General features: G+C 47.3%; 1 protein-coding gene across 1 annotated transcript; it reads left to right on the top strand.

Moving 5' to 3' along the window:
- Positions 1–77: 77 nt before the first annotated feature.
- LOC115331873 lies at positions 78–14,922 on the top strand. The gene is made up of 3 exons (XM_029994143.4): positions 78–508; positions 11,471–11,633; positions 12,673–14,922. The coding sequence occupies exons 1-3, from the start codon at positions 307–309 to the stop codon at positions 13,097–13,099; spliced, it is 792 nt and encodes a 263-aa protein (XP_029850003.2). The 5' UTR covers positions 78–306; the 3' UTR covers positions 13,100–14,922.
- Positions 14,923–17,651: the final 2,729 nt, after the last annotated feature.

Below are 17,651 nucleotides of genomic sequence, written 5' to 3'. Positions count from 1 at the left end.
GGTTTTTGAATGAAATTCTTGCGTTTTTTTTTTTTTTTTTCGTTTTTTTTCTAAAGGGTTGTTTATAGCCCTTCGTAACGTTGTCAAATGCACACGCCGCATCGCGTTGGCCGACACTGGCTGCGAACGGGAGTCTATACTCCGTCGTCATGCGCAAGGCGACGTGGCGAAGGCGCAGCATAGCCCAGCGCGCGTCGGCGTAGCTCAGGGCGGAGTAGAGTCCGCTCGTTCGCAACGTCGACGATCGCGCCTCGGCGACGGTTGCTATCCCAGTAGCCCTCGCGCGCGCACCCGCCAAGCGCGACAATGTGCCGGAGCGAGCAGGAAAGCAAGATGGCGCAAGGGCGGGATGCAGACAGTGACCTCTCCACCAAGGAGGCCGAACGCCTCATCGAGGAAGTTAGAGATCATCCCTGTCTATACGACTCGAGTTGCCTAGAATATAGATACTCGAACCGGAAAGAAAGTGCATGGGAGGCCGTTCGGGTGACCTGCCGTATGAAGACCGGTAAGTTAAGGGCTGTTTATACTCTAACGCCGACGAGCGGAACGCGCGCCGGCGCAGGCCGACGTTCGTCGGCCACTGCGTCATGTCACGCTGCGCCGAGAAGCGCCCGAACGACCGTGTTTACGGTCCAGCGAGAAACACTCGACCCCATGGACAAGAGGCCCTTTTTACAGCCCTGTCACTGGGGTTGAGGCTAGTCTCCCACCGGCGTCCTTGCTAAACCTAACCGAGTGGACTGTGATTTCGAAGGGCGCAACCTGCGTAGGCGCAATTTCAAACACTGCTGGCGGCTAAAAATCTGTCTTCTCGCGGTTTCCTTTTTTTTTTTTTTAAGTTCTTTTTTTCGTTTTTAGTTGTGTATTTTTTTTAAGACATTGAGAAAGCATTGTACCGCGTTGGAAACAAACAAGAACTCTAAACTATTTATGTTGCGTATGCACTCAACAGAACGAATGTTTGTTTTATTTTACAATAAGTTTTGACGGCGCCGCCCGCTCAGCCGCGTGTCAAAGGACAATGCGCTTAGCTGTCGAAAATAATTGACAACAGAAGATAGCCGAAAAGCGTGCGTATTTTACGTGCACGAATAACGTGTTATGGACAGGACTCGGACATGTAATTTACCAATTGTTAATATTTGAACGATATATTGTAGGTACCACACGGTATAGCGTTATCCGAAAGGATTTATTTGAGAAAGACCTAAAATGGCACGGCACTACCCTGTCGACGACAGTCACATCTTGACGATCGAACCGAATCCAAGAGGACTTCGTTTTGGGGCACGTTTTGGGTAGTGGTTTTTTTTTTTGTTTTTTTTTCACATTAGCATTAAGGCAAAGGAACTGACGCGACTGACCCGTTCCCCACCCCAACCCGAACAATTATTTTTGGCGAGGCCGAGAAGGAAGGACCCTACTCGGATTATCTCTGGGAGGGGGGGAGGGGGAAAGGGGGGGGGGGGAGGAGAACAGTTGTCATTGTTGGCAAAATCGTGTCGTTCGACGCCCTTCCCCTCCTTTATTTCCCGAGAATACTGAGAGGAAGCGCTTGAATGGCAGGCACTTACCAGCTTTATTTCTCTGGGTGGAAAAGAACGCAAAAAGGGTATATGCAGCATGCACAAGAAAAATCAAGGGGAAACTTTCAAGTCAGGCCGGAAAACTTCGAATGCACCAGTTGTATCGTCATCGGCCACAAAACGGCGGCCCAGGAGCGCTTTTTTTTTTTTTTTTTTTTGAAAGGTGTATACATGCTTTGCGCCCGGCGTCACGCCGCGATGCCCCGCCCCCGATCGCCATTGCTCCGTACCACCGGAGGACCGAGAACCTACAAAGCGTAGTCGACGGCGTGGTTCGTCCGACTGTGACGTGTTTACGCAGTTTAAAAGCGTAGCGTTTTTTTTTTTTTTTTTTTTGTGAAAGTGTTTCTTGTTTTTTGCACAATTTGTAAACTAATCGTTTTAATCTACTGTTACCAGCGCCTACGGGCTAAATATACCGTCGCCGGAGGAGCGGACGTTGCCGCTCTGTGGAGATAACTTGGACGAGCTCGTTGGGCCTACGAGAGCGAGATACGCGAAGAAGGTGGAACTTCGCGTCGGCGTGGACACGACATTTGACGCCGCCTTTTTCCCTAACGTAACTCACTCAGCCTCGAGCGCTGCGACTCGGGGCTGAGCGATCTATTTCGTCCGTGTAACCGAGCTTCAAACTCGGCGCCAAGTCAGGGTTCGTGTCATCGAACAACTTAGAAGGAGCTCCTGTAAAACAAAGAAAAAACGCCATTCGCTGACGCGCTCACGTCCGCGAAACTCGGCGCAGCAGACAATGCTGCGCCGAGTTTTACATTCAATTTTGCGACAGCAACCGGGTGAACGCGTCCCGAAAACGGAGGACGACAAGAAGCATTTCTTACCTGTAACAAAGTGCTCGCTGCACACCTGTGTGTTCACGTTCGCGACCAGGTCGGCCCTGTTAATCTTCGCAAACCACATACTCCTTCGCTTCTTTGACAGTTCGTGTGTCTGCCGACACTGAGCGGAGATCACCTTTGGTAGTTTGAAACATCTCGCATCACTGACGGCGTTACGATCACGGCGCTTGTTGCTCTTAATCCTGTTTGCACAATGAATAACCGCACATGCAACCATTCTACGTAGCGAAACCTTCGCTCAGCGAGGCAAACTGACGGCAACCCCAGGGAACTTCCTATGCAGCGATGACGATTGTGTACTGCGTAATGGCGAAAGCCCTCCCAGCATGCAATTTTAATGACGTAGGTGCAAGGCATGTATAGACCCTTTCAGGCAACATTTCATGGGCGCCGCCATCTTGGCGTCACGTGACCCTGCCGCCGTAGCCGCCCTTCAGTTTCTCGCCGTCCCTCCGCGTTGTGTGCTGCACCGGCCACTACCGGAGCTTTGTTTTCGCGTTTTTTTACGTCCCGCGTTGAAATCGTGTGTTTTCTTTAGGTATTTTCGATATTTCGAGCTTTCATTTAATTATTTGGTATCTATATGTCAACATTATCTCTTGTATTTTCTTATTTATGGAATGGAATCGGACAGCGAATGGATCGACGATACAAGATCATGGCTTTAGAGACGATGTAAGTTCATCCCATTCTAACGTTTTTGTCGCTAATAAAGGGCAGTCAACACCATTGCGACATATGCAAATTTCAACTGACGCAGTGAGGCTATTGCAGTCGTGCTTCTCGCTGCATGCGCACGCTCGTTTCTGCAAAGCCGACCCGCACGTAAGCGATTTAGCGTGCGACGAAACGAGCGACGGCGACAACGACGAGAGTCAGCGACAGATTTCTCACTGTCGCCTGTTGCATCGCTCGGTTTTTTGGGTTTCTAGAAAACGTCGCTCACCGTCTTGGTCGCTTGCTCCCGTCGCTTCCATGCGGTTTGCCTCGACGCGCGACTGCCCGAGCGACAGCGAAGCGGGTCACCGTCGATGTGGCTCGTTGCTCGCCGAATCGCTTGCATGCGGTTTATACTTAATATCGAGGCGCCAATGCTTCAGTGCTGTGTGAATGGGAATTAATTGAGTATAAACCGCATTTAAGCGATTTGGCGAGCGACCAGATAAGCGACGGCTACCCGCTTCGCTGTCGCTCAGTCAGTCGCGCGACGAAGCAAACCGCATGGAAGCGACGGAGCAAGCGACCAAGACGGTGAGCGACGTTTTCTAGAAATCTTAAAACCGAGCAATGCGACGGGCGACAGTGAAAAATCTCCGCTGCTCGTCTCGTCGCACGCTAAATCGCTTATATGCGGGTCGGCTTTACAGAAACGAGCGTGCGCATGCAGCGAGAAGCACGACTGCGATAGCCTCACTGCGTCAGTTGTAATTTACATATGTCGTAATACTGTTGACTTCCCTTTATTAGCGACCAAAACGTAAGAATGAGATGAACTTACATGGTCATTGAAGCCTCATAATCTTGTATCGTCGACCCATTCGCTGTCCGATTCCACTCCATAACTAAGAAAATACAAGAGCTATGTCGAAATATAAATATGAAATTTTTAAATGTAAGTCCTTAGTATAGAAAAGACCTATAGAAAATACAAGATTTCAACGCGGAACGTAAAAAAACACGAAAACGAAGCTCCGGTAGTGGCCTGTGCAGCACACAACGCGGAGCAACGGCGAGGAACTGAAGGTCGGCTATGGCGGCCCGGAAAGCGCGCGAAGGGCGCGCCGACTGGTGGCAGCTCGAGTAACTGACTCGCTGAAAGCGTCTATTCTCCGCTCAGAGTCTGAGACTACCGCGGGAGCCACGTGCCCGTAGGGCCAATCAGCCGCCTCCTTCCTATCAACTGATCCAGCTCTCCGCGCGTCCGCGCGTGGGTATGGCCGGGAGCGTGATGACGTGGGAAAGAGAGGCGCATTCCCGTTCAAACGAGAATTCGCCTGCAGTATCAGCTTAGGGTTGACGAAGACGTCTACGATGAATTCGACCGTCGTGATTGGACGTTGCCAAGGTCAAGCGCCGCGCCTTGGTCAATCGCGGCCGCCAGATTTCTTGCCGAATTTTAAACCAAGTTTCCACGTTAGAACCCCTGCGCGGCCCAGCGCGCCCCGACGAACTGCTCCACTTTGCGCATATGTGCGCCTCCGTGGCAACCGCATCGTTTCTACACTGTATTTCCCCTGCGTGGTCGGCAGCAGTCATGCAATCAGTCAGTGGCTACGTTTACATGGGCTACGTTTACATGGATGCGACAGCAGCGCATCGGATCCAGTTAGCAAATCGGATCGACTTCAACCACTAAGTTTACATGGATTCGGATCGACCAGCAGCGGCACCTCATGTCGAAGGATCACAACGCAAACCTCGTGACCTTCAGATTGTTTTCGAGGTGACCGGTTTGCCTAGCGGCAGGCGAAGCAAAGCTCCCGTAATCCCTCGCTCGAGCACTCTATTCGATCCGCTAGCGTATACATGGAGAGTCTCGATTCGGATTGACCATCTCAAACCACCCCGTCCCAGCGGATCGGATTGGATCCGATCCGATCCGATCCGAGTTGTTTACATGGACCGATTCGATTCGTTACCTGGATCCGATGCGCTGCAGTCGCATCCATGTAAACGTAGCCATGGATGCGACTGCAGCGCATCGGATCCAGTTAACGAATCGAATCGGTCCATGTAAACAACTCGGATCGGATCGGATCCAATCCGATCCGCTGGGACGGGGTGGTTTGAGATGGTCGATCCGAATCGAGACTCTCCATGTATAGACCTTTTCATCCTCCTCCGCATGGGCGCTACCATCTTGGAATCACGTGACGCGGCAGCCATTAGGTTGCTTCAACTTGCTCCTCCGCTCTCCCCTCCGCGCCTTGAGGGATGCGTTGTATTCGTGTTTTTCGTCGCGTTTCACCGCGCTTGCTTGCCTTACTTCGGAAACGGTAGTCCGATACGTCTACTCGATGACTCCTGAGGTTTGTTTACTAATAGTGGCGAAACATTCTCAGTAAGAAGCGCGTATATTTATATAGCGCATTTAGGATCGCAAGGCGCCAAGAATAGTTAGCACAAGGAGACTATCTGTATTCCTGAAAGTATCGTTCTTTGTATTCATAATATATCGAAAACAGTTTCTTTTGATTATGTGAGGAAACTCGCGGAGGAGGTAGACAACGAACGTTTAACTTGTATTTTATCTGAGGCTAAAGGTAAAGGTAAGTCAACATCGAGCGATTTGTTTGTTCAAAATATCACACCTACATGTGTATGAGGTTCACAATCTCCTTTTTCGACGTAGACATTCGGTTGGCCGGTTTACGAGGAAGTTTAAGAAACTGTATACCATGCTCGCTCCCATTTTGACAGTCATTTAAATGATTTATTGATTACATTAAGATAACTAACGCCCTCCACTTAATTTACTTAGCACAAAGGTTGGGACTTCCCCCGTAAGAAACTGCCACAGACAACTTAACGGTAGCGATTTTTACAACAGCGTGCACAAAAAATAACGTCGTTTCTATTTGCAAATCTAAAACGCGGTTTCGGTTCGGCGCATGCGCAATATCGACCACGCTTTTTTTTCTCTTTTTTTTTTTTCTTACGTTGTTTTATCTTTTGCCAGTATCTAAAATCCCCCCCCTCCCCCCCCCCCCCCCCCGCCCCCCGAAAAAAAAAAAAAGAAGAGCCGTTTTAATAACAATATTTGAGTCCTGGATTGTCGATGGCGGATAGAGGTTTACTTTTGTGGCTGGCTACACCGAAATTTATAAAGCGAATTTGTGCTAAGAAATAAATATATGTTCACACAGGTCCGTCAACTGGTGCCTAGCGCTAGAATTCAGCCAAACTTTCCGAGGTGTTTCTCCTCCTGCGCTCTTTAATTTTATTTAGCCAATTTTACGGAAGGCAAATGCCAGATCTAATTTGAAGGGCCTGTCACTTATATCATATCCTGAGTAAGCAAATGTTCATATAAAAAATGTTTTTTCTCGGGCGAATATCGCGAAATGCAGCTGATGAGTACTTTAGCAGGATTGATAATTTAAAAAATTTCTTACTCAGCCTGTCAAAACATGCTCGAGTACTAAATTAAAAAAAGAGGCCGAGACGATATTATATGTTTATATCAATTATCTGCGTCATTACACGATACGTTTTATTCTGCGAAGTTCACAAAAGGCTGGGTGCCCACAAAAACCAAACAGTGAGTTGTAAACTCGCGAGTTCATCTGTTCTGGCCGATTCAGAATATTGCTAACCAAGCTGTCGATATGCTTCCCCCCTTTACATCACATGTCAATTTCTTTATTAGTTTGTTTTTCTGGGAACTGGTGTCATCGGGTACGGTTATACACGATGGTAATCTTCCCTGTACATCAGTCGGGCGTTTCGAAACCGACCATAATCAGATATATCAAAGGAGTTGGTAAAAGGAGCCCACAATTTAAGCTAAAATACACCTCGTAGCCATCGAAGTGGCTCAATACTACTGTTTCATTGGTTGTGTGCTACCAGGAGAATAATTGTATCGCAAAGCTAAGCAAAAACAGCGTAAAACAGCAACATAGCCGCGCTCACGTTCAAACCGAAACCAACCAAATTGAAGCAACCTAATGGCGCCGAGTGTGTCAGCGCCCTCTGTCCGCCGGTGAGGCAACTACTAAAATGAAACGGTCTATACGCTAGCGGATCGAATCGAGTGCTCGAGCGAGGGATTACGGGAGCTTCGCTTCGCCTGCCGCTAGGCAAACCGGTCACCTCGAAAACAATCTGAAGGTCACGAGGTTTGCGTTGTGATCCTTCGACACGAGGTGCCGCTGCTGGTCGATCCGAATTTATGTAAACTTAGTGGTAGAAGTGGATCCGATTCGCTAGCTGGATCCGATGCGCTGCTGTCGCATCCATGTAAACGTAGCCATAGTGTCTCGTCCTGGGGCCCTTATCTGGACACTTGGCGAAAAAGTTGGCGATGGCCTTGGCTGTAGAGTTCCGGGTAGCGGAGTGGCTTAGGGGAGGGGGAAACACGGTCTACTAAAACTCGCTATTATCTCGCTTCTAGAAGGCGAAGCAAGCTTTCGGCTACCAGCTAATTCCGTTCGTCCTCCATCCTTTTTTTTTTCTTTTTTCATAGAGTTACCAATCACAAGGCTTGAACGAACGACTGCGTTACTGCCCCCTCCCCACCCTCCTCTTCCACCTCTGCTTTTTTTTTTTTTTTTTCTGGCAGAGTGTGACAGCGGGGGTGGGGGGAGAGACGTTTAAAACAGTGGACAACTAATGGCGAAGTGATTCGCTCGTTTCTCTAGTTAAAAAAAAAAAAAAAAAAAAAAAAAAACTGTCTTTGTGGAATTTTTTATCCTCGCACTCCCCCTCGCTGCCTGAAGGTTCCTGACCCGCTTTTGTACACAGAAGCATTTTTCGCTTCATTAGTCTTTACTTCACTAGGGTCATAAAAAAAATTAAAAAAAAGTTTTAAACCTGGAAAGACAACTTACAAACACGAAACCTTTTTTTTTTTTTTTCACACAAACTAGAGCTACTTTCTAAAAAATCCTCTGCGTCTACTTTCCCGCACAACACTCGAAGAGCCAATCACCGCAAATTACGGAGTCAGCTCAGCGAATGACAATGCTTAAACATATCTTTAGACCAAAAAACGCAGTCCGAGTTGTGACATTAAGCAATGCAAGCGTGACGTTTCGCACTGCTTAGTGTCACAACTCAGACTACGTTTGTTGGTCAAAACATTTGGTTCGGCATCGTCATTCGCCCAGCTGCCTCCGTAAGTTGTGCTGATTGGTCTCCGAGTGTTGTGCGGGAAAGTAGACGCACGGGATTGTTTTAGAGTGTATATACTGCTGGTAGGAGGCAGCAAGTGATTATAACCAGTGTTCTGGAAACCGGTGTCCTGTTCCACATAGTGAAGTAAATCAGACTCTGGTAATAGTATGAACCAGACTTCTACTAAAATCGGCGTAAAGGTGAGGGGTTGTTTGGCGGTTTGTGTTCCAGCAGTCCCCGTTCGCATGCTGTAGTTTATAAAAGCCGATTGACTACCATCTCCCACTCATTCTACGCGTGAGATGAACATGAATAACGAAACTCCGTCGCTATGGCCAGGATTGAAGGAAATGTATCAACTAAAGGAGACGGAATCACATAATTTACAGTTTCAATGCCTACTCTGCATGCCGAAAATTAAGCTGCTTCGCGCATCAAATACGTCTAGTTCTAACTTAAAAAAGCACATCAAGGTGAGTACGTTTCTCGATTATAGTTAGTTTTCTCTTCAGCCCGCTTTTCATAATGTTCACAAATCGCGGGTATTTTTTAGAACTTGCTGTTGCTTCACTGCCCTCGTTGCTTTATGCCAGTGCTAGCGCTCCCAGAACTTCTTAATAAGTTCTTTAACGCATTCCGCAAACATATCGACCATGGTTATAATCTAATATATTAAGCAGGTTGGCTAATATTGAATAGTTTTCTATTTTACAAGACCGAAGGCATGTTTGTAAGCGAACACATCTCTGTTAAACATATGTACTCGAACACAAAAGTAACGTAAAAGTAACGTTCATTATTTTTTAAAAGTAACGGTAACGGTATATCGTTACGTTTGTAAAAGAGTAGCGTAGCTCAATAACGCGTTAATTTTTACCAAACTAGCGAGTAACGCTATTTCGTTACTTTTTTTCGGTAACGGGCACAACACTGTGTTGAAGCCATGAAACTCGAATTACTCCCACCTCGTGATGACACGTGGTGGTTGCACACATAACGAGCGGAGCTCGATGCCTTTACAGGTGCGTAAGGTTCCCATAGCGCAAAATATTTCTGAACTTCCCAGAAAAATATAAAAACCGGTCAAGTTCCTGCAACCGACAGCCTCGAAATTCGGCGAGTGTCATTGGATTTTATCGAGTTTATCCCAAGACGCAGAAGCCACGTTGGCGCTATTTTTCTGGGACCATTTTTTCCTAGTTTGTACTTGGGACCACTAGTTCCGGGACCATTTGTTCCGGGACCATTTGTTCCGGGACCATGTGTTCCGGGACCATTTGTTCCGGGACCATTTGTTCCGAAACCATTTGTTCCGTTTCCCGTTTTTTTAGTATAACAGAAGCCCGCACCAAGCGTCGGTAAAAGAGAGGGCTCGTGTTTTATGACCCCCACGGCGAATCGCGACCTCCCCGCGGCTCCCCCCCCCCCGCGGTTCCCTGGGAAGGGGCGCCGTGCCTCGGTCTCGGCTCGTCTTCGAAGTCGTTTGCCCTTCCTTCTTCCCGACTCGAGAATCCCCAAGTCGTCTTCTTTTTATTTTACAACTGAGACAGCTCAACGGAAACTTTCTGGCCTGATAAATATAGTTCAGGTGTTTCACTGAATTCGCCTTTCCCGTACATTCGCCGGCGCCTGTTGTTTCGACCACGAACGGCTACCGGTACTTACGACTAACACATGATCGTATAGACCTTTTCTCTGTACTCTCGTCCTCAGCCACCTAATAGGCGTATCCGGTATGGGCAACGAAAAATTACTAAAACGTTTCAGCCTGCAACTAGTAAAAAAATAAAGGGGAAGCAAAACGAGAATGTGTGACGGTTACGCTTATCTCCTAAGTGTCTTCTACTGGTGTGGCGGCGGCAAAACAATGTTTTCGCCCATATTGGAAGTGACGACAATTCAAAATGGCGGCGCCCTTGAAAAGAGGGTCTATAGGTGTAGCACACACATTAGGTCATACTTAATTATAATTAACTATTATCTTTGGCGCGTCATCGAGCTTCCAGGTTTTGCCGGCACCCCACCACCACCGGCTCATTTTGCCTATAGGCTTAACGAGCCTCAAGGCGAGCGCATCGTCGGAGCAGTCCAGGTCCACGCACACACTCGCCCAGTGGAGTGCTTGAATGTTAACTATGCACACCAAAACGGGAGCACGAAGACAGCACATGACACACGTCACACGGCAAGAACGGCAGCTTCAAATCGCAGAAATGAGCATCTCGCGCACTCCGACTGGCCCCGAAATCCGGATTCGCGAATGGAGCGTTCGCGCGAGAGCTTCTGGATAACCACCGTCACCGGTCTGCGGTCGTCGACGACGCGACGCGCGCTGGGCTACGCTCCAGTTCGTCGTGTTGCGCGTGACGACGGAGTGCAAACCCCCGTTCGCAGTCAGCGTCGGCCAACGCTACGCTCGTCGACGTCACGTCGGAGCATCAACAGCCCTTAATATATGACAGTTTGCCGCATCCGCGACAAACTGCGACTCTCTGAAACAGTATGATGGACATCGTCGCTCAAATCCCTAAACTTGTAAATTGTCATGCTTGACTTCGGAACTGCCTGGCTTCGTCGAGAGATCCAGACGTAGCCGGCTGCTTCCACTACGTCTACGTGCCAAGCCTGTGCCATTGGTTGATGCCTTGCAAGCAAGGCGGAAGCGCACCTTGCGCAGCACACTTTTTATTGTGCAGTATGTTACGCTGTAAAAGGTCTTCTGGCAGGGCGTAAAAGGCAAAGCTACCTGAGAGCGTTTGCCTGGAACGCGACGAGTATCGCGCACCCTGCTCATTCTCGGGACCGCGAGGTAGAGCAGCGAACGGCTGATTGGCACACTTGTCAAGATGGCAGCGTGGCTCCTGCTGGCAATCCGCCCCCGGGTTCCTAGCGCGCAGCTAAATTGATTGTACTTACTGCCTTTCGACAAAGTTCTCAATCTTAATAATCGATCAATGTTTCCGCATAGAGTAGTTCACATATAGTCATTGTTTGCATATTACCGACTTGCAGAGATATTTAAATTAACATGTAAATATTTCCTCAAGTCTGTTAAAAACCGACCGGGCATGTTAGCCAACTTTGTATGTAGGGTTTATTTATTTATTTAACTATGGTGCTACGTTTGACTTTTGAGAAAAGTTAGCATACGCGGGAGCTGATGTTCACTTCTCTTTTTTTTTTTTTCAGTTGACGAAGCCAAGAGGGCTTGGAAGCGGCTCAGGGACCGGTACGTCAGGGAACTCCGCGTCTTGGAAGAAGCCACGAAAAATGGAACTGACTGCATACGCAAGAAGCACTTGGGCTTTCTTGAAGTCATGAGTTTCTACAAGTGCCATGCTCGACCAAGAAAGTATGTCAACAGTTTTGCACTTTTCTACTCAGTGTCTAGATTTGTGGTACGAATACGAGAGGTATGTTGTCATGATAGTTATTTATCTTGATAGGATATAACACATTACGTTCCAAGAGAGTAAAGCAACTTTTATCCTTGTTTAGTATTAGTCAGTATTATAGTCAAGATGTTAGTTTTTAGCCTTTTTGTTTTATACAAACAACCCACTTTTAGGGAAAGAAGATTATTATCTATATTTGTATTTAATGTTGACCCACAATACAACCCCCACTTTATTGTTGCAACCGTAACTTGTCGTGTTTTAAGTGGCCCATTCAGCGATCCAAGTTTGACTGGTCGTGCCTCTGTAAAGCTAGCTACCCACGATCGGAAACCGCCCAAAGGAAACCGACGAAGTTGACAACAGCTCGTGGGACCATACTGTCCGGGCGTTCAAAGATGGTGGCGGCGGTTTACTCCCTATGGAGGCCTCGCGTATCTGTTTCCCTGCTCTCGGTTGGATCGTCTATACGCGTCGGTGAACGACGGAGGAATGCTTTCGACCGCCTGGACTCCTTCGAACATGGCACCGAGATCTCGGTTATACGGCACCCGCTCCGTAGTAAACGCCATCAGATTTCAGGCAGCTCGGCAGAATTCGAACCCGCCAAGTGGGGATCCGTAGGCCGGCACTTTGCCTTGGAACCACCTAGGCAGCATCGTGTAAACTTATTTCGGATGTTGTCTCACGTATGAACTTCTTTCTCGCATCTTTATTTTCTCACTATACCATAAAATGCAGAGCTAACGCATCCACTGAAAAGTTTCAGATAATCGTGACAAATTGAAGGATGGGCACTCGTAAAGTCCGCGGGCGAAAATGCATAGAGAAGCTGAGACACAAGGTGATGTGCAGGCACTTGGGACAGTGCGTGCCCATCGAGCTTCATTGCACTGCACTGGCGCGCTCAGAGAAGGAGCTCACCGTGTCTAAAAATAGAATAAAGCCGTGTTGTATAGCTTAATTAAATGTTTTTGCCTTCTGTTCGGAACCCAGCAAAACAGCGAGCCACGTGAGAGCGCCGTCGGAATGCGGCACACCGGAGGCATTCAACATGGACATGATCGAGTGGTCGCCGGAGGACTCGACCATTCTCACGGGCACTCAGCCCGGTGAGCTGGACGACCCGGAGAGCCTCGACGCTACTGACGCCCCTATGCCGGCCAGCTCCAGCTCGAGACCACCGATGCCCGGACCAGGACCGGCGACGACCAGGCAGGCAAAGAGGGTCAGGCCCGCCGACCCCGTGGAGCAAGAGCTCCTCGGCCACCTCAGTAGGCGAATGTCAGAGAACGAAGCATTTGGATACTCTATAGCCCAGTCTTTAGATCGCTGGGACACTATAACCAGTGCACGCTTTAAATCGGCAGTAATGCAGTTGGCTCTCGAATCTGAAATTGAGTTTCAGAAGAAAAATAAGTAAAAACTGTAAAGTATGACATCTCGAATTAACCCGAGGCTAGGCCGAATGTTGGAAATGGAAAACCACGAACAATGTCTCGAGTACGGCTGCTACTTTGTTTCAAAAGGGTATATCTTGCATAAAACGTTGTAGTAGCTGTGCTTAAGGAATTATTTGAGGTTGTCGGTTTCTTTATTTGTATAGGTCTCGGGTTAATTAATGATATCAAACAGTGACTTGCCTGTATTTTTGTCATCTGGTGGGATTTTGTGTTGTGAGCCACTGATGCTTTGTACAATATCTGCAAGGCGTTCTTTTCTTTCTTAATTGATGTGTCATTTTATTATTCTATGGGCCTTTAACCTGGACACTTGTCAGAAAAGTCAGCAAGGTATTCGACAACCGTGATTGGCCAGCACCATGGTCGAGCGTGGCGCCGGATTCCTCGACGATTTTTTGTCAAGTGACGAGGATAGTGCCCAAGGGATGACTGTTTAGTTTTCATTAGTCTGATGTTCTTATTTATGCAGTCCTTCCATTCTCTCTGCTCAAGTGTTGATGTGTTTTTCTTTTTTTGTAATTCTTTCATTTTTAGTGCTCTGGTATAGCTTTTTTGGGGGGACGTGTTTTAATTATCAGTGCGCTAGTGCTCGTTTTATGCAGTACTATGTTTGTTCCTTTATAAAGCATCAAATGCTTTTCAATGCAACCCTCCCTCAATCTCAAAATGTTGTCCGTCTATTCGTCCGTGCATTCTACTCTAAATTTAGCGGGTAAAGTGGCACCACGTGATGTCACGTGACCTACGACCTTGACGAAGTTGACGGCACGTGACCTATACCTCAACTCAGTTTCCCCGCTAAATGTAGCGGGAAAATTCACGTCTTGTGGCCAAGGCATCAATTCGGTTTCCCCGCTAAACTTGGCGGAAAATTGACGTCACGTGACCTCTACAACAATTCAGTTACGCCCTAAATATAGCGGGAAAATTCACGTCTCGTGACCTAGACATCCATCTATAGTCGTAGACAGGTCAAGAACGAAGGGAAAGCTCCTACCAACTCTTTCCACTTTAGCAGAGCGAACGCTGGAGCCTCCACTCCAGCGCTCGCTCTGCTAAAGTGGAAAGAGGTGGGAGGAGCTTCCACTTCGTTGTTGACCTGTCACCGACTATAGTTTTCGTGCTAAATTTAGCGGGGCGAAATCGGCGTCACGTGACCTACACGACCATTCAGAGTCTCCGCTAAATTTAGCGGGAAAATATTTGTCACCTGACACACCAAAGTGCCTCACCCCACCTCTCTCCTCCCTTCCCTCTCCTTCCCCCTCCCTTAAACACCTCCTAGATAAGTGATGCTGCTCCCAGGGAGTTTCACAGCGTTTCGTGCATTATATTACTTTCCTTTACCTGCACTTTTGATGCCGTCCAACTGGCGTTCTTCTTTAAGCCACCGAGTGCCCAAACGGTTCGTCCTGACTGCACTGGTTCGTGTGATGTACGGGGAGGTGCCCCCTCTGCAGGCCGTGTTATGCAGAAAGAAACTGGGGGAGGGAATGATACTAAAGCGCACGGGGAGGTTAGAATACCGAGCTGTGATTGGAACGATTAGGGGGTACAAGCGTAGCAAGCTCCCTCTGTTTTTTTGTCTCTTCAAATCCCAAAAGCCAGCTTTCAGAATTCATGTTCGAACAGTGAGTAGAGACAGAGACAGCTACAGCTTTGCGTCTATACCCACTAATCATTCATATCAGGGTTCGATGCGTTGGCATCCTCGCACTCTACCATCTCTCTCTGTTTCTACACATGTTGCCTTTTTAATGGTCAGAATAAAAAGTGTCATCTATGCCCATCACAAAGTGGACATAGTCTGTTCGAAAACAAAACAAGTGTACCATAATTCCCAATGTATAGGACTCTTTTTTTGTTGTTGTTGTTGTTGTTCTGTGTGCAGTTTAAAGAACGGTGCGACTTGTAAGAAGGCACGATAGATAATGGAACAGGTTGGCAGCCTTTGACGAAGGATGCTTGCTTTGGTTTGACTTGTTTAGGATTAACTGGTTCAACGCGTCATTTTTCGTTGCGCTCCTTTTCCTACGTAATTGGAAGCGGCGTTGCCTTTTCCAAGAGGCGCTGCAGTCTTTCTTTTCCACCGCGTTTGAAAGGCATGCAGAGACCGGAAATACCGCAGGTAGTCTTTCCCTTATACCTCGGCACAATATGGCAGCTTCCTGTTGAGGTGCTCAGTTTATTATTGCGGGCTAGTTTCTTTTTTAAAATAATACTGAAAACTGCTCCTGCTTGTAGATATATTGCGAGGACAGTTACGCATGCATTTATCAACGTGGTTTCGCGATGCAAAAAAGTGTGACTTATACAATGGTGCGATTTATGTACCAATCGTTCCGGGAAAAGGTATCAATATAGGGCACTGCGATTTATGCGACGATGCGCCTTGTAGTTTATAAAATAATATGTTTATATTTGTATTGCTCCACAACCAGAACTTGACCTAAGAAAGTGATGCACAACATGAAACAAGAGAGATCATTTTAAAAATATGCATACACTGATAGGGAACAGCAGAAGAGCAAAAGGAATATACCGAGCAAGAACACATTCAAAATTTTAACGTAGTCTCGAATAACTGGGGGACGGCCACTTGAAAGTGTACGTGGGGGTGGAGGTGCAAACTAGCAGCGTTACTCAATTCCAGTTGTATCCTTATCGGTGAGACATGGCAACTATAAAAAGTCTTTGCTAAACACTGGCAAAGCACGGAAACACTTGAGAATCATCTTCTGCGGGGAATTAAACCGGTTGCCAGTTTCCTTTTATTTCTTTATTTATTTCATAATGCTATCAGTCCCCCGCAGGGACTATGATAGAAGTGAGTAAAATAAACAATGTAATAGGCATGCAGAAGACAATGACAAAAAATGAAGGACTCTACGACACCTAATACGCATATCAAAAAGCACAAAAGTACGAAAAAAATGGTAACATAAAGTCTATTGGTTACAAGGGAGGCACTTTACACAATCCGTAACCGTTCTGGATTTAATTACGCTTTCAGGCAGCTTATTCCACTCCCTTATCGTCCGAGGGAAATACGAATTCTTGAAACATTCTTTGTTGAGTCTGTACTCTTCGATTGTCCACATTTCTTCTCGTAATCTTCTCTCCCTACAGGAACGGGCCTCCGAGCTATTCCCCGCAGAAAAGAGGAGAGTCTCCCTCTTTCTAAAATGAAAAGGAGGAATTGAGCTTCCTCCTCTTTGTTTATTGGTCAACCTTTAACAGAATAGGTGCCAGCGTAAAATGGTGCACCAAAATGTATTTATACGTAAATTTACCATGGAAAATATCGGAAAGGCATGCAAACGTCTTGAACGATTACTGCTAAATATATCTAAAACCTACTGCGCAACCCTATCTGATAAAGCTGTATAAAACCTTAGAAAACAATCTATCTAAAAGCAAGCCCAGAACCATAAAAAAGCTTGGGGAAAACGTTTCTTTCAGCATATTTCGCTTTAAGGAAACAGAATACAAGTGAAAGTGTACAATGGTGGAAAGGGCCAACGAAGCCGCAGGAGCGTGCGGTCTCGATCTACACACACACGCCATACTGGCGGCGGAGACGAACCACACGAGATGGGCGCCGGCGGGTTGCGAAATGAGCGGCTATCAACATACGGCTACCCTGCCTTGCTACGTTTGGTATTAAATTGTTCGTCCCAGCAGTATGAATTAAAATAGTTCAGCGCTATGAAACATAGCAAGGTCGGACAGCCGGATGTTGATAGCCGCTTCTCTCGCAACCGGCTGGCGCCCGGTTTGTGTGGTTCCTCTCGCCGCTAGCACGACGTGTGTGCGTAGCTCTAGACCACACGCTCCTGTGGCTTTGCTGGCTCTTTCCACAACTGTACATCACAAAAAATGGAGAGGTAAAATATTACAGGAAGATCCATCGGTGCATTCTTCGGGCATGCGCTAGCATGACCCTGGGAAACACCACACACGTCCGTCTATTCCTCTCTCGGTGAAAGGACGCCTCAATCACGGCTTTAATGGGAAGGAGGCTCGTCTCCCAGGATGCACATGAGGTGCAGACGGCTGTGCAACGTGTGGGATGTCGAGGCTATTGACTTCGATTCCCTTACCAATGTTTGACTCTCTAAAGACGCCACCCTCAGATTGGCTTCCGGCTGCTCCAATGTTTACCATGGTGAACCGACACCTCGCGTCGACAACGGCCATCAATTGTACGGAATAAAACTTCTTATAATTAAAATTGACCGAGCCTGTGTTGGGGGGAGGGGTGTGGCGCATTTGACTGCAAAATGCTTTCTATCGATGGCCAGAATGGCATTTGTAAAGTTTTCACTAGGTTGCAAACTCTCCAATTGTGTTCCTATGTTTCATCCGTAGGCGCCTTGAGGTACAGAGGTGAAAGTATCGCTTGTGTGAGACTGTTCCGTCACATTGTTCATACAGAAGCTATCAGCAGACATGTTTGAAACATACATTTGTATGAAGCAAACATGCTCCAAACATGTTTAAGATATGTCC

Source organism: Ixodes scapularis, unplaced genomic scaffold (genome assembly GCF_016920785.2).
Source record: "Ixodes scapularis isolate PalLabHiFi unplaced genomic scaffold, ASM1692078v2 PGA_scaffold5__190_contigs__length_132052651, whole genome shotgun sequence".
NCBI classification, from domain to species: Eukaryota; Metazoa; Arthropoda; class Arachnida; order Ixodida; family Ixodidae; genus Ixodes; species Ixodes scapularis.
This window is presented reverse-complemented; position numbering and strand designations above follow the sequence as displayed.